The sequence below is a fragment of the Fistularia commersonii genome, chromosome 34, assembly GCF_037954325.1.
Source record: "Fistularia commersonii isolate RoL2024-O1a breed Wild chromosome 34, RoL_Fcom_v1.0, whole genome shotgun sequence".
Taxonomy (NCBI): Eukaryota; Metazoa; Chordata; class Actinopteri; order Syngnathiformes; family Fistulariidae; genus Fistularia; species Fistularia commersonii.
In genome coordinates, this window is record NC_141317.1 from 304,800 (window position 1) to 330,187 (window position 25,388).

The following is a 25,388-nucleotide window of genomic DNA, read 5'->3' on the forward strand; positions in this document are numbered from 1 at the left end:
TAAGAAGCCTTAAATTTCTCTTTAAAATATCCTATTTTTTTCTTGTGTAGAATTTTCTGAAAAACTGAATCTTATTTTTTATTGTCTGTAAGAAAGCCATAATTAACAATTTCACTAAATATGTGCTTGAAATATTTCAGTATAATGAAACTATATAATGGATTTCACTTTCTGAAATAAGTGACAAAAGTATTGAACTTTTTCATGATATTTAAATTTTTTGGACGTACCTGTAATTGATGGTGATTTACATTAAGATGATTGCTTCGGAGTCTTGTTTTAAAACATTCGCAAGGGCAACTTGAAAAAAAATAAAACAATACTACAGGGCAACACTAACAAAGGGAACCAGCTAAGTAATACTGAAGTCTTAAAACAGCCAAATGAAGGTGAATTTACACAAATCTTTATTAACCATTGCAATGAAAAAAGTAATGTTCACCCTAAAATATGCAGTGCAGATAGGAGGAAAACACTTGCAATTTTTAAAATTAGGCCATTCTTTCTTCCCAGTACACTGTGGTACATTAAACATTTGCTAGGCAGTGCATTAATAATTGTAAAAATGATAACCTGCTTGTGACATCCTCTTTGAGTGTTGGAATTAGTTAACACTACTCAAAAAGAAAGATGAGATGATGTATGGGATGGGAAGAACTGAGGCACAGGAGAAAAAGAAAACAAAAGGAATGTAACAGCAAACTTAGAGCTTCAAGTTCCATATCACGATTGCATACTGTGCCAGTTGCTCACGATCAACCTGGTTGTCTGATTTTCATTCGACAACAAAACAAGACTTCCATATCATGAACAAAAATGTAGAAAAGGCACAGGTATGGAGTGTTGGTCTCAAAAACCCCTCAGTAGAAAAAAGACTGAGGGTCCTGTTATAGCACCCGTAACTGTGACAAACGATGGAATTATATGAAAATACTGTGACAGAGATATCAAATGAACACATGAATTACAAAGAGGGGAAAGGCATTTTGGGAAGTGTGACTGGTCAAGATGAAGTGTTTCCAGATTCACTTGAAGTGGAAGAAGTGAGATCTTGAGTCATTGAGAGAGCTGAACTATCTGTTTGCCCAGTGTCCTCTCATGTGTGGACCAAATTGATAGAAATCAGTCTGCTGGTAGTTGTGTAGGTGTGTAGATATCCTGCCAACATTTGAACCCCCCCACCCCCAAAACTCAAACAGCCCCCTGGTACACCCCCTGGCTTAGAGGCATGTTCCTGCTGAGCACTGGTGGTTTCTGCTCATGTGGAAAAGGTTGAGAGGTGGATACTGAAGAACTGGTCAGATTGTTCGTGGGTTGTACTCAGGCAGCTTTTTCAGTTTCTCCAGTTCCTGCTGAGTGTCCTGTCTGGCAATGATCAGGGAATGAGAGTAGCCCATCACCACCTGCAAAACGAAAAAGGCTTCACTGTCAAGAAAAGCAATGATCCTATTGGGGACTTTGCTTCCTTCATCCTACTGTTATCTAAAACAGCTTTTTTCAACTATTGTGCTGCTAAACTTTTTTTTATCCAAAAAATTTGCCATTGCTGCAAAACAACAAACAAAATAATAATTTATCCTTTATTATCCCACGTGGAAAAATTCGTTCTCTGCAATCAACCAATCATGGATGGACCATGAGCAGTAGTCGACCGTCCATCAGCGCCAGGGAAGCAGTTAGGGCAGACCATGGCATTTTATGGCCCACAGGCCACATCTGGCCCATTTTGCTTTTTTATCCATATTTATCTTTGAATATCGTAATAAGAATTTCCAATCAGTATTGAATTTATTTCAATTTATCTTTTCCTTTTCTTTGATTTTGTATGGATGAATACGTACAAAATAATTTTGCTGCGTCTATATGATTCTTTAATGATCTTAAAAGTTGAAATAAAATGCCAAAAATGTAAATATTTAAATGGCAATTTTCATTTTGTTAAATTATCATGATACCTTGTTGGCCCGCGCATAAAAATTAAATAAGAAATGTGGACTGCCAGCTAAAATAATTGCCCACCCCTGAGTTAGGGGTTTGGTGTCTTGCTCAACAGTTGAAATTGGAGAACCGGGAATCGAACGAGGAATGTTCGGTGCAAAAGACTATTGCTCTCCCCCCTATGCCACGCCGCCTCCCAAATTAAAATCTGTCACTTAACATACCTAGCACCAAGAATATTCAAGGCTTTGCCTGTCACAACATTGGAGAAACAGACACTTAACAATGCAAAATAATTTGTAGTTACGTACAATAATTTTTGGCCCAATTTAGTGAAATTGGGCAATTTCCCACAGCATGTGACAATCTCACACAACACAATACTGTGCCATAAAACTGGTGAAAAATCCTTGGCTTATAGACTAAAAAATGTTTGGATACATAATAAGGTCACATCCACTGCCCTCCCCCAACGACTGATGATGTATCTTCAATGCCTTCTCGACACTAGACACTCTTGCTGAGATGAGAGTCAAAATGGAGCAAAAAAAATCCAGTTGTACTCATTTGAGTTAACCTGTAACAAATAGTTGCATGCCTTGGTGAAAAATTCAGCTGAATTCTTGTAGTCAGTTTTAGCAAATTCTGATCCATGTATCTAATGAAAGAAATTCTGATCCATGTATCTAATGAAAATAAGTCTAAAGGTTTTTAGGTGTGCCTTATAGTACGGAAAATACAATAATTTTCTCAAAAACCGGCTGTGCGTCTTATAATCCGATGTGCCTTGGATATGGATCAATATTGGTTAATTATGGCTACCATAGTCAGAGCATTGCCAAAGTAGCAGCGGTAAAAACAGTAAAGGGGAATTCCAGTCCCACACACTTGTATGTGTATAAAGATCTAAAAAAGGGAACCTTTCAAGAGACACGCTTACGAAGCAAAGTTCAAACTCAAGGCGATCAGTAATGCAGCAGAACATGAGAACAGAGAAGCAGCGAGAGAATTCAACATTAACAAATCAATGGTACGGAAGTGGAGGTAGCAACAAGATGACCTGCGCCAAGTAAAGATGACTTAACAGAATGTCCTAGAGAACAAAGGGAGATGGGGACAGTTAGAGGAAAAACTTGCACAGTGGGTTGTTGACAGAGAGCAGCAAGTAGAAGTTTCTCTACAGTCACAATTCGAATGAACGCAACAGTGCAAGCTAGCGACATGAACATCAATGAATTTAGAGGCGGTCCTTCTTAGTGCTTTCGTTTTATGAAAAGCTCTGATCTGTGGCAAATAGAGTTTGAAATACATGGTTTTCAACCAAGGTGGCGCAAATACCAGGAGCTACCGGTGCGTACGGTAACCATACTGTGAATGCACTAACTTGTTTTGGGAGTGAATGGAGTTGTCAGAATGTTGGTTTGTATTCTATTAATAAAGTTTGACTGACTATTTTGTGGACATCCCCTTTAGCACACCTCTATCTAAAGGATGCGTAACAAAACCCAAGCCACTACAGTGGTTTCTATTCTATGCGCCTTATAATGTGGTGCCCCCTATAAATGAAAACAGTTTTAAAACAGGCCATTCATTGAAGCAGCGCCTTATAATCCAATGTGCCATATAGTGGGGAAAATACGGTAGTCATTTTTTACTCAAAAACTACTGTGAAACCCTGTGAGAATTTAACTACTGGTGGCTTTTATTAAATCAGATTCATCAACAACACATTCCATCTCTAGGGAAAAGATAGAATAAGTCATTATCAAAAATGCTGTTGTTTCATCACTCAGTAAAAACCTCTATAATCAATGTATGCCTGACAGGCGAGTACTGTGAATCTGGCCCCTTTGGTTGGCCAATATCCTTACCTTTGGGTTTTGTATATGCTACGTCTCTGTACTTATGCCTGACAAAACTTGTATATTTAGTTATTGAAATACCTAAATGCTGTTATATGTTCTGCCTTTACCTGCTCCACATAAATACCATCCAAGGTCTTGACCTCCTGGGCAGTGGTGGAAGACTTGGGTTTATTGTCTCCATATCCCTGGAGAGATAATAAGTTACCATTACTACACAGCAGTTAACTAGGGAAAATGTAGCCAGAATCATTTCAAAAGATACACAGTATCATGGTCATCTTTACTGCATGTATGACCAGACCTGTAAGGCAATTAAAGTGATGATTATGGCTTGCGGAACAGAATCCTAGAGGCCAGCTTTGCTTAAAAGGACTGAACACACAAATGTGGCACCAGGGAGTGATGTCTCACACCTTAGACCTGGGAGGGATTTTTTAAGGATTGGCATTGCAGCAAAAGATCTGAACCCTCTGGTCTTACCAGTTCTCCGAATGTTGGTGAGGGACCCCAGCTGATGGTGCTCTCATCTGCAGCAATTATGATGCTGCTCTTCCTGTTGGATACAATAAAAAACAGACAGGTTTTATTATGTTCTCTTGTGACCTAGGTATTGTGTAATGTAAAATTCACCTAATTGTATCCAGATATTTTTTTTTATTTTGACAAACTGACAGATACCGTATTTTTCGGACTATAAGTCGCAGTTTTTTTCATAGTTTGGCCGGGGTTGTGACTTACACTATGGAGCGACTTATGTGTGAAACTGTTGAGCTCTCTTGCTCTGATGTGTGTCTGTCTTTGTCTACGTGTGTGTCTTTAATGTCAGCGATCGACGCACGCACGCCCGCACGCACGCATGCACGCACGCACGCACGCACGCACGCACGCACGCACGCACGCACGCACGCGCACACACACACACACACACACACACACACACACACACACACACACGTCAACCAATCAAAATTCAGCGGGGGCGGGTCATGGCAGAACTGCGCTGTGGAAAAAAAGATGATACCTGCTACTTCTGTACCTATGAAAATTGATCATTTCAACATTCACGGTAACTTATAAAAACAACTGAGAAGGGCTGAACAAAAACAGCACCAAAAAGACAATCATATTCTGCAAGTTACAAGCTGGAAGTAGTGAAAAATGCAGCCAAAAACGGCAATCGAGCAGCAGAAAGAAAGTTTGAAGTTAATGAAAAACTTGTAAGGGACTTCCGAAAAGCGGAGGTTACTCTTACTGAAATGAAGAAATCTTGCTCTATCAGAGCAACGACACCATCCTGTCGGGATTCAGAGAGGCTGGAATAACAGGAACTGCAAGTGATGATGACTCTAACGTAAGCGACGTACCAGTAGAAGAGGAAGCGGCGCATTGCCTACCTTCGGAGTTGGCGGAGTTGTTCAGAAGTGACATCGAAGAAGAAGATTTCGTTGGATTTAGTGATTAAGAGTGACACTGATTGTTTGGTTGTAGCATGTGCTGTATGCTATTAGTTATTTGAATGACTCTTTCCATAATATGTTACGTTAACATAGCCTACCAGGCACATTCTAAGTTCGTTGTTTATGCGTCATATAGGCTATACTTATTCAGCCTGCTGTTCTCTATTCTATTTTTATTTTAAATTGCATTTCAAGATGAAATGTCTATCCTTGGTGTTGGATTTTATCAAATAAATTTCCCCCAAAAAATGCAACCTATACCCTAGTGCGACTTATATGTTTTTTTTTCATTCTTTATTATGTATTTTTGGCTGGTGTGACTTATAATCCAGAGCGGCGTATAATTCGAAAAGTACGGTACTTCATTGACCCATCGGCCATTTTTTAAAATTCCTTTTTCGAAGCTATAAATAAAGAGCAATTCAGAATCTTGTTTATTTGAAACAAAAATATAATAAAATCTCCAAGGATTTAAAAGTTACTTCCTTTATAATTTTCAATCGTTTCAATGGAAGTCATTCAATTTTCTGGTGTGTGGAATTCTTGCATTGATAATTAATTTAAATAAATGTTCCCATTTAAAAACAAGACTATTCAATGAGTCAAGAGTTTTTTTTGGAATTTCCCATCCAGACAAGAGCTATTTTTTAACGTTGAATAAGTGATTTGATTGTTTCAGCTGTATCCTTTCCTTTTTTCTACCGTGTGACCTTTCCCCCTACTGAATCAATCCTTACCCACATGCCAGACTGCGGATCTTCCAGCCACACAAATCCTGCACAGCCTTGGGATACATGGTTGATTCTCGAGAGGTGTTTGTTGCCCCCCAGAAGAACAGACCCCCTGCAATGTCAGAACACATACATGAATAAAGCACAAAATCTTTACTTTACTCCACACTTTTGATTATTAAGTAAACTTTAAGGAAAAATTGTGGATATTGTGTGTCCATGAAATCACAATTTTTGATTTAATAAATTCTATTGATAGGCTCCACAATATACTCATAAATTCAGGAGTGTGAGTCTTTGTTTTTGTTTGCAACTTTAAAGTGGGTTGTGGTTGAAATCCAAGCTTTTACTTGGTCAGAGGCAGGCTAGTTGATCACAGAGCACACAGAGATATTGTATACAATCATTCAGGCCCTCCTTCACCCATTGCATTTTAGTTTACAATTAACTGGCTTGATTTAGGATTATGGGAGGCAACTCTCCAGAGCATGCCTTTATACCTCCAGATTTTACTTTCAATGCTCCCTGCTATCACTACAAATCGCCCAGCTTTAAATGAGACTACTTCCTGTTGAAAAGCTTTTCTTATATTGTGGCTATCCGGAAGTCAGCATTCACCAGCAAGTTGCACCAGCATTTACCTGTCACTCAAAACTAACTTTTATCACCGGTAACTAACTTTTTTCGACTTCTATGGACTTATTTTATCGTTTGGTGACCAAACTGGCGACTGCCGCTGTCTTCTGGAGCACAATTAAAATCTGCAGATACTACCGTCCAATGATGGGTTTGCTCCGGTAGTCAGTGGCTGACCTTTGCTCTGCTCAACATCTGCTCCCCGTCTGGCAAGGGACATCTCATCCAGGACCTCCTCACCCACCGTAAGTTGGACTTTCTCTGTCTAACCAAGACATGGCAACAGCCAAACGACTTCTCTCTACTCCTCCTCTCCTGGGTTTGTTTACTTATGTCAACCCTGTGGCTTTGGACAGGGAGATGGTCTTGCGATTAACTCCGAAGAGAGGTGAAAAGTCTCGATGGGATCCGTAATCACCTCCAGCTCCTTTGAATCCACTGTCTGGATGGTCCCATTCCAACCATCATCGCCACTGTCTACCACCCCCTTAAATCTAAGACTGACTTTTTCAATGATCTTGCTGCCTTCCTCACTGATCTATCCTCTCTTTCACCACACATAATCCGAGCTGGTTTCAGTATCCACATGGACAACGTCGCCCTGCCCCTCAGCATATACTTTTTGCCCTGAAAAGAGAACTATGGATGCCGGCAGCACACACCCATGCCCACACACCCCAAGGGACACATTCTGGACTTGATTTGCTGCTCTGGTGTCAACTCTCGATCTTACAACAGATTTATTCTTTATAACAGACAAGTATCCACTAATCCAGCCTCCTTGGCATCCACAATCTATCCAACTCCAATGATCTTGTCTTACTACAACACTGGCCTCCATAATATTTTCAACTCTCTTTCTACATTAAAATACAGTTCTTTTTTTCTCTTTCTCTGCCCCAACTTGTGTTGCACAAAAGCTCAAGGTCAGCAACTTGACAAGTTTATGAGAAAACTGGCCTCACTATTCATAAAGGAATGTACAGCAACCATATCTTACATTATAAGGACTCCATCACCAACGCAAAGGCAATTTCCCAACCCCTTGATCATCTCCAAAAACAAAGAAAATACCAAGTCTTTCTTCTCCCTAGTCAACAAGATCACACTACCCAAGGACTCCCCAGCCAAATTTCACTCAATCTCCTTCTGCAACTCCATTATGTCCTTTTCATGACAAAAAAAAAACAACAATACTCACCAGCACCTTGGCCCAAACCCTCACTTCAGCAGACTTTAATATACCCATACACTCCTGCACTTTCTGACAGTGGGGAGCTGGAAGGAGAACTCGTCAAGAAATCCAAGCCATCCTAATGTCAACCGGACTTCTTAAAACCTGCCTCCCCTCTCCGGTTCCCCACATTTCTGTCATCATTCACTCCTCTGTCACAACTGGAACTCTACCTACAACCTCAAAACTGCTACCATTACGCCAATCTAAAAGAAACCTGGTGTTGACCCCTCGAACTACAGCAACTATGGTCCTATCTCCAACTGACTCAACTGAAAAAACAGTTGCCTCCCAACTCCACTCATCCCATAGTAACTTGTACAACAGCTCCAGTCCTGTTTCCAGCCACTCCACAGCACTGAAACAGCACTCATTACAACCATCAATTATCTATTTATGGCAGCTGATTCTTGACTCCTTGCCATTTTCATTCTCCTTGACCCAAGTGCGGCCTTCAGGTACCATCTGTCACACTACCCTCCTATACAGGTTATCGTTCATCGACATCACCCACACTCTGCTAGCCTGGTTCATGTCTTACATTTCTGGTTGCACTCAGTTTATTCAACTACACTACAGGTGTGCTTGCAGGGCTCTGTCCTAGAGCCCCTCCTCTTCACCATCTACCTCCTTCCCCTCTGCAACTTCTCCTGTAAATTCAACTCCACTGCTATGCATACGACACTCAGCTGTACCTCATCACAAAACCATCTAGTCTTCCACCCACCTAACTCACTGATTGTATTTCCGATATAAAAACCTGGTTCACCCTAAACTTCTTCACATTAAACAGTAACAAAACTGATGTTCTCCTCATTGGCACAAATCCACCTTATCCAAGACCAACAGCTTCTATGTTTCACCATTAATAGCTCCTCCGTCGCACCCTAACGCCCAGGTTAAGAGTCTAGATGTCATCCTTCACAGTAAACCATCCTTTCAGTCCCATATCAAGAACGTTACCTGGTTTGCCTACTTCCCATCGACGTAACATTAATCCTCTCCGTCCCTCTATCACAACCCACAGTGCCACCATCCTTGTCCACAGCCTCATCACCTCCCCTTTGGACTACTGCAACTCTCTCCTCTTTGGCCTCCCTCACAAATCCCTCAATAACTAGTGCATAACTCAGCCGCCTGTATCATCACTCCAACCAACACCACATCACTCCTGTCCAAAAGCTCCACTTGCTCTCATTTCAGTACTGTATTCAATTCAAAAGCCTCCGGCTAACATTCAAGGCCATCCACAACCTTGCCTCCCAATACCTGTCTGACCTCCTCCATGCTCCATAAGGCACCTTAAAATTTGTTTATCATTATTATCATTATTATTGTTGTGTGTAATGTGCTCACCCATTTCACTGACTGCAAAGGAACACTGGTAGCCAGTGTAGATCTGACTGGCACCACGTCCAGGGAAGTCAAAAAGTTTGACGAGTCTGGGAACCATCTCATCTTTCTGCTCTGTGTGTCCCAGACGGCCGTAGCCACCAAACCCCCAACTAAACACCCGCTTCTGAGAATCCAACACCAACTGAACAAATAGGAAAAATAAATAATTAATAACAGTGAAACTCCCACAAAGCCATTCAGTTAATCCTACAAAATGTACTGCAAAGAGTCTCACCGTGTGGTTAGCCCCACAGGATACATCTCTGACCACCACATTGGGCACAGGCATGACCTGGCCATCCTTGGACTTCTCAATGAAGATGGCAACTCGCCGGGGGATCAGTTCACAGTCAAATTCAATGCGCTGGGCACGGGCGATGAACTTCCCATCACTGTTGTGTCCTGCAGTCACATTGGGCAAAGCTAAATTATACAACTACTTAAACATAACACAGAACAATGATACTGACTCATAAATTTTTATATTTAGATTTAGGATCTATTTCTTTCTGTTTTCAACTTGTTTTCCTGTTAGGAAGAACAACATACCTAGAAGTCCAAAGGGCTCAGGTATTATATGGAAAAACAAACAGATTAATTTGAGTCCTTCTGCGAATAAGCTTGATTGAGTACATTACTGAGCTACACATAGTCAAGCAGCCACGTAAATACTGCTTGTTTACTTCTTCATCGGTGTAAAATATAGACATCATCAATTTGTCACAGGCTAAAAATAGTGCATGCATACATTAACAGAAATTGCAAATTACAAATTGCAATCATACCTAGTTGTCCATACTCTGGACAGCCGAAGGAGTAGAGGTTTCCTTTGCAGTCCACCACCATGCTAAACTCTGCACCACAGGCCACCTTCACCAGTGGCTGGCCATTATAGGAAATCTAGGAGAGAGAAGCCAATGAAATTCACTGCGTTGAGCTGATAGAAAAACTATCTGTAAGACATTTTGCAACACATTTTAAGCAGGTCTGATTAATGTAAATTAGCCAAGTTGCATGTTTACATCCAATTTAATACGTTCTTCTTAATCATTGGTCACCCACATTGAGCTACATCCATGAGGACCCACCACCCACTGGAAAAAGAACTGGGCTTGGGTGCAATGCAGACTGGTACAGTGGATGTAGGCGGCCACCCAGGTGTGTCAATCCCTGCTATAGCAAACTGTTTCTTAGGGGTTTCTTAGGGGCTTAGGGGCTGTGGGGCCCTGGATGGAGTCCAACCATGAAACTCAATGGTTCTCCTTGAGAACTTCGATGCCCATGTTGGCAATGGCGGAGATACCTGGAGGGGCATGACTGGGAGGAATAGCCTTCCTGATCTGAACCAAGGTGGTATTTGTTACTAGATTTCTATGCTGAGCATGGATTAGCCTTGAAAAACATCATATTCAAGCAGAAAGTGATACCTGTCATGAGAGCATCTTAGCCAAAGGTTGATGATTGACTTTGTGGTCAAATCATCAGATCTTCTGGCCTGTTTGTATGCTTGGGTTGAAGAGAGGGGCAGAACTGTCAAGTGATCACCATCTGGTGGTGAGTTGGGTCAGGTGGCCAGGAAGGCTGCCGGACCGACCTGGCACACCCAAACATGCAGTGAGCTGAGAACATCTGGGGGAGGACTCTGTAAGGGGGATTTTAACCTCTGGAAGACCTTTTTGTGTGGCTCTAGAGAAGGTTGGGACATAGAGACTGAATTGTCTATGTTCAAAGCCTCCATTGTGGAGGTGGCTGGGCAGAGCTGTGGCTGGAAGACCATCAGTGCCTGTCAATGTTCCCTCTAATTTTTCATATGTCCGGGCATACAGACAACTTCCCTGAGCACACTGAGGATCACTGTGAGCAACATTAGATGCGGATGCTGTGTCCATACACCAGTATCACACCTGAAATCATCGCAAGTTTCATGGCTTATTAAAAGAATAAATTACAACAGCAATTTCTGTTACTTTACTTTTCATATAACTCATTTGGCTAATTGACAGAATAGATGCTTTCATTTTGATGGCAAGTAAAATATTGTCAATGAGAACTTTAACTTGCTCAGGGTCAGATTTTTTTTTTTTTTTGTGAAAGGTCGTTTGTTTTTTCCCGGTCATTTGCGCTCTCCCGCAATAATATACCAATCCCTTTTCTCATCTTGAGTCTTTGTAGAATTCCAACAGCATTCATATGACTTTCCTGCTTAATGTATCATCCAGGCTCCATTTAGTCAATATTTTTCCATCAGAAAACTCGCTTACTACTTTAGCTTCGCAGCATGTTTTCCAGAGCAGAACTTTCTCACTTAAAAAAGAAAAAAAATCTCATCCAGTTTCACCCCTTGTTCTTCTATTTGCATAAACTCCGACAGCCATTCCAACTTAAAAGAACCGCATTTCTTTTTTACCTTGGTTTAATGAGTGGACGTATCACATTCACTGCCAACTCATTTTGCCATGATAAGGGGTTAGCATGTTAACATTAGCGTCACTTAACTCCGCTAATTATTATTGTTATATAGCGTGTATGGGCGTACGCAAGTACTGTCAATGCCGTGATTGGCTGCGTAGCATAATTGGGCCATATCACATGATTGGCTGGACACCTGTCACTCACTGAGTTATTAGAACATTGGTGCCTGTAGAGGTAGCAAAGCCCGTAACCAGCTGGTGGTCACAAACAGTGAGGCATGTGGTCAGATGAAAGAGGCCTTCAGGGCTTGGTTAGCCTAGGGGTCTTAAGAAGCAGTACATGGGTACCAGGGAGGGGCTTTAACCTCTGTAGCCGCGGAAGCAAAAACTTGAGTACAGGGGGTGTTTTGGGGGACTATGGAGGAGGGCCTTATTGTTGGCATCGAAAGAGGTGGCAAACCATTCAGAAACTCAGGAAGTAAAGGTAGGGAGTAACCCATGCTCTGTTCAGTAAGGGACCTGCTGACCAGACCTAGCATTGTTGGGCAGTGGAGAGAAAAATTTGAGGAACTCCTAAGCCCAAACAATATGCTTTCCTTCGACAGGGCACAGCCCAAAGAGGCACAGGCCACTGAGGTGGTTAACATCAGGGGTGGATGACATTCGACCTGAGATGCCTGAGAATTCTGACTACAGAAATGGCAGTTCTCCATTACAATTGTGAATATAAAATAGGACTAATCATATTATCATATTAATGTATCAGGCATTGCACCAGTTTCCTGGCTTCAAAGTGTGTTCTTACTGGTGATGGGCTGAGGACTGCATCAGTCTGGCTGCCTTGGCCGAGCTGGCCCAGTTTGTTCTCACCAAAAGAATATGCAGTACCATCCTCTGAGGAGAAATTATGACATTAACAATTCATGTAAACTAACTCTATTAGTGCCATCCGGACAGAGCTTACAGGATTAGATATAAGGCAGTTATGGAGTCTAGTTAAATGGGACACTACTAGCAAATGATGAAAGTGCAAAAAACGTTTACCAGAACCATTTTATATTATTAATGGCAGTGATATATTGCCCTGCTACATTTTCTTCTGAACCTTGTTAAAGGATGATTTGATTTATTGCAAAGGTAATTAAACAGGTTTTAACTGTATTGAAGATGAACTATATCTCCTTTATATGATCAAGTACATACCTGTAAGTATCAAAGTGTGATTGCGTCCACAGGCTGCAGACACAATAACATGATCTGCCAGGCCCTCAATTAACTTGGGAGCCTCCAGACGCTTGGTATCACCATGACCCAACTGACCTTTGTCATTACGACCTGCAAAGGGGGGGGGGGGTGAAAAAGTAAGGATGACTAACTAACGCAGACCCAGGCTTTAATTTTCTTCTAACATTTTAAAAAACTGGGTTTCTGATTTAACACTATACTTTAATATTAAATGGTAAATGCAGAATGTTACCTACCCCAGCTCCACAGCTTGCCCTCAGTGCTCAAGAGGAGACTGTGTGCAGCACAGGGGCCAGACATCACACAGCTGACCTGGATATCATTCAGACAGCCATAGCGGTGAGGACCCCACAGGTTCTGACCCAGATTGCGAAAAGCCGCTGGAAATACAAATAAAACACATAGTATTTACACCTCACGTGTTGAAAGACGGTTATGCTAATACTAGAATTGCATGATTAGGAAAAAAAAGAAACTGGAACGAAGGCTTTTCCCCAATACCCATACAGAGATCTATTTAGATTTGAGAGCAAGAAAACAACACAAAAGCTGTCTATCCATCAATTTGTAAGACATGACTGAACATTTCCAAGATATATTCTCATATTTATCTAAACTGCCAGTTACTTCAGGACATTTTCAAGGTGATTCTAATCAATTTACAATTTCTTGGGATTTGATAACGGTTCTTAAAGAACGTGATTACCATTTTTGATGGTATACTTGATCATTTATTAATATTTTTCTGATTTTCACAATGCCATTGTTCCAACATTTTTCTATGATATATTAAAGGATGGCATTAAGGTACAGTGGTGGACACTCAGGGCAGGGCCTCTCACCCAACAGGACTGTTGGCTGGATGGCATTGCGGTTTATGTCCCCAGTGTTTTCTAGTTCAATGTGCTCCCTTGTCAGTTTTGGTTCAGGAGTTGAGGAATAATGTTTAAACTCCATTATCTTTCCTCATCCTGTCACATTGGTGACCCCGTATTGAACATGTCTGACTCATACAAAGAGTGCTGATCCCACTTTGGCCATGTCCCCTCAACGCCAACAGCTAGCTGTTCTCCCTGCGGCTGTGAAGTGAGTTCTGGCTGAGCAACCCAGCCACATGGTTCTAGCACACAGCATGTTGAAATGCTTTTTCCCCAGCGTGGAATTTTCACAGCCTACTTTAGATGGTCGTCACAGTGCTCAACCAGCAGTCTACAAGGTACGTCATGCAGCTGTTGTGCGACCCCCCCCCTCCCCCGCAACACAGGAGAGAAATCACCCTCAAACAACTCCTGCTCCTGAGGTACAGTTGGTCTTCTGCAGAATGAGTTGAGACTCCTCTCCCTGCCTGGTCTGGGCGACGGAATGGCTGTGAACCTCATGAACAGCATTCTATCTCTGCTGGGCTCAGACTTAGGTGGTTTCCTATCATGCATATTTTCCTGCAGCAGCAACTACCTCTGGTGGGCATGGCTTTGGCTAACTCCATTGTGTCTGGCCACCTGTGACAGCCAAGGTCTTGCAGAGGAGGTGATCGGATCCTGCTAGGTTACCGGACAGTTCAGCATCCGGAGTGTGGCATCGGTACCCCATGCAGACAGTGCCAGGAGATGTGGTGGCTGGAGTGACTCTCTGGGAATGATGCGGATCAGCCTCTGCTTTTTCTGCAAGCAGTTCGGCAACAAGGTGCAGCGCTGCATCCCTGTGTGCTCATTTGAGGAACAAGGAAAATATCATGGCCAGAATTTAAGTAGCAGCTGTGGGTACTAGCAGAAATGCCAGGCTGCTCTTCATTAAAGACTTAAGGTTAGGAAGATGGTTTCTAGTGGACTCCAACTCCCAGAAGAGCCTGCTTCCTCCGAATAGAGCAGACACACAGGCTGACGGCGGAGTACCACCACTGAACATCCACTCAAGCACCTTTCAGTGGCTGATGGACTTGGTGTTGTCTGACGTTGATTTTTCAATGAAATATTGGTGGCTAGCCCGTCAGCTGAAGAGCACCTGGAGCACCTGATAAAGGTATTCTGTTGTTTCCAGTTCCTGCTGGAAGGTTGATCTTTCACACCTTTTGTTTTCACCATAAACCACTGACTTTTGCCGTGTTCAAGACAACTGAGCCGTGGCCTGTTCAACAACAGTGCAACCTGACAGCCATCTCTGAGCTCACAACTAACATTCACCATGTGGCTGGGAGGTTCAACCCTGTTGCCGATTGTTGCATTTGCCTATGTGTCCTGTGCACCTCGGGGTGGATTTCTGGGGGCTGTGTCGCAGACTCTTTGCTGGGGGGGGGGGGGGGGGGGGGGGGGGGTTCATGTCCCTAGTGTTTTCTGGTTAAATGTCTTTCCTTGTGAATTTTGATTCAGGAGTTGAGGAATAAAATTTAATGCAGCCTCAGGGCAGCACTGGCCCATGTCTCCCCAAGCCTGCCTTGGGGGTGCAGAGAGCAGTGTCTCCCTGAGGCGGTCCCAAGCCCGCATAAATGCAGAGGGTTGTGTCAGGAAGGACATCTAGCGTACAACTTTTGCCAAAACCAAAAATGCGAATCAACCATAATAACCAGATCATACCGGATCAGTCGAAGACAGGGATAACAAGGAACGCCATTGGTACTGATGACCCTCAGGGTACCAGAGGAAATTGGGCTACTATAGGTTGAAGAAGAATAAGAGGAGGGCATGTTCGGAAGCAGAGAGAGGAGGAAAGGAGAGAACCTGGGAGTGAGAGTAGGGACTTTGAATATCAGGACTATGACAGGAAAAGGTAGAGAGTTGGTCGACATGATGCAGAGAAAGAAGGTGGATATACTGTGTGTCCAGGAGACCAGGTGGACAGGTAGTAAGACCAGAAGCAGGCTTTAAGTTGTACTATTATGGTGCTGACAATGAATGCTAATGAGAAATAGAGTGGGAGTTACCTTGAAGGAGGAGTTTGTTAGGAACGTCCTGGAGGTGAAAAGAATGTCAGATAGACTTATGAGTATGAAACTAGAAACTAAAAGAGTGATGCTCAATGTTGTTAGTGGCTATGCCCCGCAGGTAGGATGTGAATTTGAAGAGAAGGAGGAGTTCTGGAATCAGTTAGATGAAGTGATGCAGAATATCACAAGAAATGAGATAGTGGTAATTGGGGCAGACTTCAATGGACATGTTGGTGAAGGCAATAGAGGGGATGAAGAAGTGATGGGCAGATTTGGTATACAGGATAGCAATGCAGGGACAGATGGTGGTATATTTGGCAAAAAGGATGGAAATGGCTGTAGTGAACACCTTTTTCCAGAAAAAGCAGGAACATAGGCTAACTAATAAGAGCGGAGGTAGGAGAACACAGGTAGACTACCTCTTGTGCAGATGAGGTAACTTGAAAGAGATCAGTGACTGCAAAGTAATTGTAGGTGAGAGTGTTGCCAGACAGCATAGGATGATGGTTTGTAGGATAACTATGGTGACAAGGAAGATCAAGAGGACAAAGGCAGAGCAGAGGACAAGGTGGTGGAAGCTGAAAAGGGAGGAGTGTTGTATGGTTTTCAGGGAGAAGTTGAGAGAGGGTCTGGGTGGTCAGGGTGAGCTTCCAGATGATTGGACAACAACAACTAGTGTTATCAGGGAGACAGGTAGAGGAGTACTTGGTGTGTCATCTGGAAGGAAAGTAGATAAGGAGACTTGGTGGTGGAATGAGGAGGTGCAGGAGTATATACAGAGAAAGCGGTTAGCGAAGAAGAAGTGGGATACTGAGAGGACTGAAGAGAACAGACAAGAGTACAGGGAGATACAACATAAGGTTATGATAGAGGTAGCAAAGGCAAAACAAAGGGCGTACACTGACTTGTATGCTCGGTTGTAAGGAGGGTGAGAATGATCTATACAGGTTGGCGAAACAGAGAGATAAAGATGGAAAGGATGTACAACAAGTCTGGGTGATTAAGGACAGAGGGAAATGTGTTGACAGATGCTAAGGGAGTGATGGGAAGATGGAGAGTTCTTTGAAGAGCTGATGAATGTGGAGAAGGAAAGAGAGGCAAGGGTAGAAGAGGTGACTATTGTAGACCACAAAGTAGCACAAATTAATAAAAGTGGAATGAGGAAGGCATTGAAGAGAATGAAGAGTGGAAAAGCAGTTGGTCCTGATGATATACCTGTGTAGGTGTGGAAGTGTCTAGGAGAGGTAGATTTTCTGACTCGATTTTTCAACAGGATCTTAGAGAGTGAGAGGATGCTTGAAGAATGAAGACCAAGTGTGATTTTGCTATTTTTAAGAATAAAAGGGGATGTGCAGAATTGCGGCAACTATAGAGAGATAAAGTTGATGAGCCACACAATGAAGTTATGTGAAGAGTAGTGGAAACTAGACTGAGAGAAGACAGCATTTGTGAACAGCAGTATGGCTTCATGCCTTGAAAGAGTACAAGATACAGTATTTGCTTTGAGAATTCTAATAGAAGTACAGAGAAGGCCAGGGGGAGCTGCATTGTGTTTTTGTAGACCTAGAAAAAGGATATGGCAGGGTGCCAAGAGAGGAGCTCTGGTATTGTAGAATGAAATCTGGAGTGGCAGAGAAGTATGTTAAACTGGTGCAGAATATGTATGTTAGCTGTGAGACACTGGTACGGTGTACTGTAGGGGTAACAGAGAAGTTCAAGGTGGAGGGGGGACTCCATCAGGGATCAGCTCTGAGCCCCTTCTTGTTCACAGTGGTGAGGGACAGGCTAACAGATGAGGTTAGACAGGAATCTCCATGGACCATGATGTTTGCAGATGACGTTGTGATCTGTAGTGACAGCAGAAAACAGGTAGAGGAAAATCTAGAGAGGTTGAGGTATGCTCTGGAAAGGAAAGGAATGAAAGTTAGTCGCATCAAGACAGAATATATGTTTGTGAATGAGAGGAACTCAGGTGGAAGGATATGAAGGTAGTTGGTGTGAGAGAGGAGGTTACAGAGAATAGGGTTAGATGGAGAAAGATGATTCGATGTGTCGCCTCCTGAAGGGAAAAGCCAAAAGAATAAGAAGAAGTTGAGGAATAAAGTTTAAATTTGCCTTTGTCACTATTATCTTTCCACAACACAGAAGGAGGTACATACAACTCAGTATCCCTCCCATCTTCTTTTACTTAAGATATATTTGTTTACATTTCATATTCATGCTTCCCTGGAACGTAATATTCAGTGATATCAACAGTGATAATAACAGTAATTTATCTTTTATTAATCCCTTGTCTGGAAATTCATTTTCTGCAATTAATCCATCACAGATGAACCAACACTCAACAACACTGACACACCAGAAGGAGCCAGGAATTGAACCAGGGATGTTCTGTTTCCAAAGACAATTGCTCTACCTCCTGTGCCATGCCACTTCTATGACAGTTAATTGAATACGTTTGAAATATGGTTGTAATATTGCATTGGCTGATGTTAACCATTTCCCATCATTTTTCAGGCTATTAATAAAATGAAAAAATTATCAAAAAATAAAACAATTTTTTTTGAAAACAGAAAAATGAAGCAGCTATGATGCTGATAAATGCGATAACATCACACTTTAAAGCTCCATCAGCATGTATCTCATTCTGAAGTGGTTTGGCCAGAAAGGGGTGATTTCCTCTCCTCAAAATGGTTTTAGAGCTGAAAAGTGAAAAATATATTTTAGGGTCAGAATGACCCATTTTCCCACTTTTTTAAACAGAAAGAAGGAAAAATTAGTTACGACGGGTCTCTCAGAGAATAGTAGACCTCAAAAGTAGCTATGGCTACTTCCAGAGGGGAACATGAAATATACATTATAGCTTCATGTGGATTAGCATGATTTGGATATGTTGTTAAAATGGCAGGCATAGCAACTCACCCATATAGAATGGGTCTTTGTCTGCACAGCTGCACCCCCAACCCCCACAGTCTCAACAAAGCAGGTTTATTAGTGTGGACCAGAGGAGGGAGGCAAAGACTGTAGTGAGCAACGCAAAACCTGCTGTCACATTAATAGACATTACTGTCACAACAATAAATGGGATCTCACTGGCTTTAACAAATTCGTGTGTTGTGAGTCTATCCATTTAGAAAGCACATTTTTCAATATGCATCAGCACAATTTGTTATTTATATTTTCAACAATGCTTACATTATTTATAATTCACCTGCATGATCAGCTTGTGAAAAGATGGATGTCCAAACAGAACATTTGACAGAATTTATCCTGACACCTAATACCTAGATCTCAGTATATACACTTTATATGACCCTCAAATTTGAAGCTAATGAAAAAAGGAAATCTGGGCATGATCGTTTTCCATCCATCAATCGATCTTCTGCCACTTATCCCGCACTCCGGGCCGCGAGGGATGCTGGAGCCTTTTCTAGCTGTCACCGGTCTCACCAATTCATTCCCAGTAATTTTCCCATTTTTTTTTCCATTAAACCTGTTGTGAATATATAGTATATTGTAGGTGAAGATGTAACATTTTTAGGAAATCTGGGCATGATCATTTTCCATCCATCAATCAATCTTCTGCCACTTATCCTGTACTCTGGGCCGCAAGGGATGCTGGAGCCTTTTCTAGCGGTCACTGGTCTCACCAATTCATTCCCAGTAATTTTCCCATTTTTTTTCCATTAAACCTGTTGTGAATATTTAGTATATTGTAGGAGAAGATGTAGAATTTTTACCAAAATAGTACTGAAAGAAATGTGTTTAACTCGGATAAAAATTTATTTGCCAATCACCGTATGTGAATGTGTCAAGTCTTATCATTGTCCATCTTTCAATTGCTGATTAATACAATGCCAAAGAGTAACAACTGAAAAGGACCAAAAATAATGTGCTAATGTGACCATCTGATGAAAGCAGTACCACCAGTGCTTCCAGGAAGAAAAGTCTTCAACTTTGCTGAGATTAATTTCCTCTTGAACTAGATGACAGGTTCATTTTGTGTTTCAATTTCAGCTAACTTTGTAATGATCATGTAATAACTGTAAATTTAATTGTACAACGAAATCTGTCTGAACAAACCACATTTTTCATGGAGTTGTGAAAACATGAAAGTGCTAGCTTGTATTAGTTTGCCAAACTTACACAAAGACTGCTCCCCTAGCAATTGTATTTTTCAAATATAGTATAATCCAGTCTTATAGGCGAACCAAGAGAGATAGTATTTTTGATCAGATCCCTCAGCCTTATTTAATGCAATGAAGAATGACCAAGTATTTTCAACTGCTGTAAGACTGAAATGTCTGAATTAGCTATCCCCATAAAAATGTACAACATATTGTTAGCGTATGATAATAAATATCTGTATTATCAGTACCTCCATAGACATGGAGCATTATCAGTGAATGATATTTATCTGAATTTTAGTTTTGAGGCTGTAATAATTCATTTTCATTTTTCAATTTAAAATGACAGTGTTGTGGTTTCATTCAATCAATGTAAGTGGGTGGATGTTACAAACTGCCTTTGGCAAAAAAAAAAAAAAAATTCTGTAAAAGTACACACGTTTTTTATAGCAGATGCACTGAGTTTTATTTAGATGAAAAAGCAGCACTAAAATATTGTCTCTTCGTTATGGATTCAGGGAAATATTTTGTTTATCATAATTATGACTCTATGCATTATGTGCATGAATTATTCTTTCATTAAAAAACTTAAGACACGCCTGAGGTATTTAATGTATCAAAATATTATACCTTGTTGTTTGGGAACCTCCTTTCTTCCAATCAAATCCCAATTAGTTGCTCCAAAGATGAGCAGTTGACCTTTTACCTTTGGGCATTCCAGTTTCTGTGGAAACGACAGTATGATTGAGGTCAACAAAGTGAAAAACGTGCAATTTTCTTACAGTAAGGAGCAAGGAGCAAAGGAAGGAGCAAAAATCTTTCAATTAAATTTTTAATGAGCGTTTTCTATGGGTTTTCTTAATAAATTGCAAAATAGACTTACAATTTTCTCCTTGACATCATCCGCCACAGTGACAGGCTGGAGCCCAGACTTAGTTGTAGGCTTTCCAGGCTTCTTATTGTTCTCCTGCTCAAAGTCAAACTCATCATCACTACTGAAGTCCCTTTCTTTCCTTTTGCCACTGGCTCTCTTCTTCTTCATCCCACCATTCCCAGAAACATCTGTCACCTTCTTCCGTGGCATTATTGAAAGTCAAAAGCTGTTTATGAAAAAGCATCAGAGATTTGTTAAAGCAGGGGATAGATATAAAATACATTTAATAAAATCCCAACTACAATACATGATATTATTGAAATATACTTCAAAGCAAGTCGTGCTAATTATAAAGGCATGTATTGTGGATTATGTAAGACAGGATATGAAATCTTGTACCTAATTTATGTATGGTTAAAGGGAAAATGCATGCTGATGGCAATACTTGGCAAAAACACCCTGAAGCATATAAGAAAATTATGAACATCTACAGATAGTACAAAACATATATTTTAAGGTCAGCACAGGGGTGGTGCTCATTTGTTTTATTTCAGTTCTGACAGTGTTGCAGAGTATTTAAATACAATTCACATTTCAACAATGTATACTGTGACACTGAAATGAAAAACGGGGATCTGCATGTCTTATTGGGAGTTTCTGTTTGTATGTCAGAACTAACAAAGCATAGTTCTGACGTTTAGCCTCGGATTCGAGGCTAAACGTCTTAAAGTCCAGTGGCCACGGTCGGTGGACCATGACTTGGATAACTGAGAACCTTCACATATGCATCCGGTAGTATGAGAAAGAATAATAGCCTTATCAAGAACAGCCTCCAAAAAGACCACCAAAAATATATTTCCCCTTAAATAGATTCGGTAAAGTTTGAATAGTTTGTCTCTATAAAGACTTATCTTACTCAAATTAAGCGTTTTGCGAAACTGTCAGAGGTTCAAATGTTATGCGGTTCAATGCATAACACACCAAACAACATTAGATAAACCAAATATCCAAGCCTATTAGCAGGTAGTGGAAATGGAGGGATCATTTAAGCAATGATTATACAACCCCGATATTAGAGAAAATGGGAAAATCGTACACGTCTCAACAAGCAAACATACCAACTTGATATACGTTACTTAAGTAAATGCGCTTACCCGGCATCAGTGAGAACATTTTAGCTTACGTTGCACGGAAATTAGGTCCAATACAACTATTGCGACTATGCCTTTGAATTAATTATGTAGCAGACAGTGATATTAGATGACATTCATTAAGCACTACCTAGTTAGACCTGGGTAAAAACAGCCGCTATATATACCAACAAGCTTAGACTATGTCAAGTACCGGTGTCCGTTCAGTGGCTAAGTGCTAGCTTCATTAGACTAAATAGCAAACCACTGTCGCTCTTTGTTCGCATAATCGTTTGGTAGCTAGCTAGCCGACCAGATACTTCACAACGCTTGAAGTTGTATAGTTAGCTAACACACAAACGTTCATTGCGAAGTTTGTGTGTTGTACAAGAATAACAACCTTCCTCAATGATGAAGGAAACAAGCGTGTATAAAATGCGCGGAAAATCTTGGTCTTTATTAAGCTAACGTTAACCCGCCACTGCATGTTAAGCTAACAGGCGCTCTAAATAAAGACACGACATAACGTTACATGAAGCAATGCTACAACAATAAAACTTTAAACATACTGTCTGTCTCGTAAACATTCAGCGTTTAGAGACCATTCAGTCTGGCTCTAGTGGAATAACGTCATTTGTAATTCCATAAAGCTAAGAATAAATCATATACCGGTGTTTTCCTGATTCAGCAGCTCTCTGGCCGTCTCCGGTTTGATTGATTTGAACAAAAGAAGCTGCAGTCTGCTTTTTTACACCACGTGGTAACATTTACTATTCATACAGGAAGCCAAGTATTCGCCATCACTTACAAGTGGACTTTGGATTCCGTAGAATGACTATGTGTGTAACTTAGGCTACTGGCAAAACTTTATTAGGGACACAGGCGAAAGTTCTATCAGCAACGGTTAAAAAGTTTTCTTGAGAGAGGATGCGCAAAATATGGGAGACAGATCAAGACTGGTTTCCCATTGTGATCAACCAACTTCTCTTTACTTGTTCTATGCTATTCTTTTAATTAAAAAATATTTGCACATAAAATAGTTTCACGCTTATGGTTTGTGACGGTTAACTGACATTTTGCACATAAGAGTCATTTGAATATCCAAACAGCTTTACTAGGTTTCAAGGGAGAAGTGGGTTGTTTGTTCAAAGAGAAAAAATGTCATGGCAGTTAAATACGCATTTACAGGTAAATAAGTATATCGATATTTGAATTTACCGATGTGCTGAAAAGTGAGTATGTGCACTTGCACTGCCACCAAACTTGGCAAGTTAAATATCTGTGATGGGTTGGTTGTAGAAGGACAAAAATGTCTTTGCAGTTAAATATGCAATTCTCTTTAAATGAATATAGATATCAGAATACACAAATCTGCAAGAAAAGGGTTAGCAGCTGAACAGTGAGTATGTGGAACAGCAATGGTTTATGAGCACCAATGGTTTATGCTACGATATTGCGGTAATGTCCAGAAAAGTGTCAGAAAAAGATCAGAACACCAGGGTTGCTGCCCATCTTTCGCCATGAACTGAAAACATACCTCTATACCAAACACTACCCTACTAATCGCACTTAGCCCCCCCGCAATAAATAACTAAATAAATAACGATGAAATGAATGATGTACGTATATGGTTCTGAGATGGCTATTTGGTTGAGTGGTCACTTCTGACCTCCTACTACTAGTACTTTAGATCCTTGGGGACTGAATTTCATTTCTTTCAAGTTGCTTTGGATAAAAGCGTTTGCTGAATGACTGTAAAGCAATGAGTATTGTCTGTAATTAAGAATTTAACAGTCTGATGGCCTAGGGGACAAAGCTGTTGCAGAATTTGGTTCTCCTGCATCGAATACTGCAGAGCATCTTTCCAGAGGCCAGCAGGGTAAACAGTCTATGGCAGGGGTGGGCAAACTTTTTGACTTGAGGGCCACAATGAGGTCTAAAATTTGACAGAGGGGCTAGGCCATGAACAGATGGATGGAGTGTTACTTTAAATTACATGCTGGATTCGACCTGTAACGTGTAACAAAGTATGAATATGCAGGGCTCATTGGACAAATTGTTTTCAAAATTTTATTTTATTAAATTAATGATTAATTTAATTACATTTTCCTGTTAAATTTGGTGGTCAATCTGTCGTGACATTGGCAAGTTAACTCATAGGTAGTTTAAGTTTCTCAATGGCAGCAGACACCTTTTCGTATAAATCATCCCCCCGCAATGTTCCCTTTAGGGATTCCATGCTCAAAAACTCTTCTCTTATCTCAAAACTGTCATTGATCCCTTGGATAAAAATTGGAGCTGGGCTGTATCTTTTATATTGTTGCTTTCATCAAGTGCGAGTGAATATAACTGAAAGGATGCTGCCTTTTTTGTTTATTTGGCTGGCTATTTGTTCATCAATCGGTTCCACACAGCGAGTACCGGTAACAGTCCTACGTGACAAACTGATCTTTTCAAACTTGCCCTGGCTTTCTGGACACAGAACACCTGCTGTCTCCACCATGCAATCTTTCAAAAACTCGCCTTCGGAGAAAGGCTTGCTAGCGTTTGCTAATTTGAATGCCAGCAAAAAACTTGCCTTGATTGTTGATTCTTGATTCATAGTTTGTCGATAAAAAAAAAATTGCTGAATCTGTAAATTAGCTGCCCACTCTTTCACTGACTGCTTACTTGCATAATTGGCGTGCTTCATAGCAAAGTGACAGCTGATATTGTACTCCTTAATAACGGCAACAGTTTCTTGGATTATCAAGCATACAGCCTTTGATTGGACTTCTTTGAAAATATATTTTGTTGTCCATTCCGTATTAAGCAGTCGGCATTCATCATCCACTTTTCTTTTCTTTGACACACATATTTACAGAAGGGCACTTTTGGAAAAGTTCAACCGAGAAGAGGGCACCCAAAATGTGCGCCATCTGTTGGGGAAATGTGGGCATTACAGGGGAAAAGGGGTTATATAATTACAGGGGTAATATAAATTTCACATTTAAATAAACTGGGACATGTTTGGCGGGCCAGATTAAAAAGACCATCGGGGTGGATGTGGCCCACGGGCCACAGCTTGCCCCTTCGTGGTCTATGTTGTGGATGTGTGGAGTTGGTAGCTAGCTATGCAGCCTCCATAGATGCAAAAACGTAGTTGGTTAGGAGACTCCCTATGGTACTCTTGTAGAATGTGGTGAGGATGCGTCAGTGCAAGTGCGCTCTTCTCGTTCTCCGCAGGAAGTACATTCGCTGTTGTGCTCTCTCAACCAGTGATGCAGTGTTAACAGACCAGGTGAGGTTGTCTGTGATGTGCACCCCCACTCTGATGAAGAATGATGGCACTCTGGCTTGGTCAGCGATGTGTTGAAAATATCTGTCAGGACACAAGCCAGCTGGTCTGCACATTTCCCAAGCACCCGGCCAGGTGTGTTATTAGG

The 25,388-nt window shown here is 41.2% G+C and overlaps 1 protein-coding gene across 3 annotated transcripts; it reads right to left on the minus strand.

Moving 5' to 3' along the window:
* Positions 1-384: 384 nt before the first annotated feature.
* Positions 385-22,693, minus strand: rcc2 (regulator of chromosome condensation 2). Of its 3 annotated transcripts, none has more exons than XM_086141559.1 (13): positions 22,633-22,693; positions 20,843-21,059; positions 20,590-20,683; positions 13,149-13,292; positions 12,871-13,002; positions 12,473-12,561; positions 10,042-10,156; positions 9,492-9,658; positions 9,218-9,398; positions 5,998-6,103; positions 4,284-4,356; positions 3,911-3,988; positions 385-1,403 (listed from the first exon to the last, which is right to left on the minus strand). In XM_086141559.1, the coding sequence occupies exons 2-13, from the start codon at positions 21,041-21,043 to the stop codon at positions 1,299-1,301; spliced, it is 1,485 nt and encodes a 494-aa protein (XP_085997685.1). In that variant the 5' UTR covers positions 21,044-21,059; positions 22,633-22,693; the 3' UTR covers positions 385-1,298. The 3 variants fall into 3 exon arrangements, with proteins under 3 accessions (XP_085997685.1, XP_085997688.1, XP_085997687.1); XM_086141562.1 differs by having other exon boundaries at positions 22,533-22,647; XM_086141561.1 differs by lacking the exon at positions 22,633-22,693 and adding an exon at positions 21,988-22,189.
* Positions 22,694-25,388: the final 2,695 nt, after the last annotated feature.

Excerpts from the sequence above, each read along its gene's own strand:
- rcc2 (XM_086141559.1), bottom strand. The coding sequence starts at position 21,043 with ATGCCACGGAAGAAGGTGACAGATGTTTCTGGGAATGGTGGGATGAAG. Across the intron at positions 10,157-12,472 it reads CAGTCCTCAGCCCATCACCA|ATTTCCTATAATGGCCAGCC; the intron begins GTAAGAACACAC and ends TCTCTCTCCTAG. Across the intron at positions 9,659-10,041 it reads TCCAGAGTATGGACAACTAG|GACACAACAGTGATGGGAAG; the intron begins GTATGATTGCAA and ends ATGTGACTGCAG.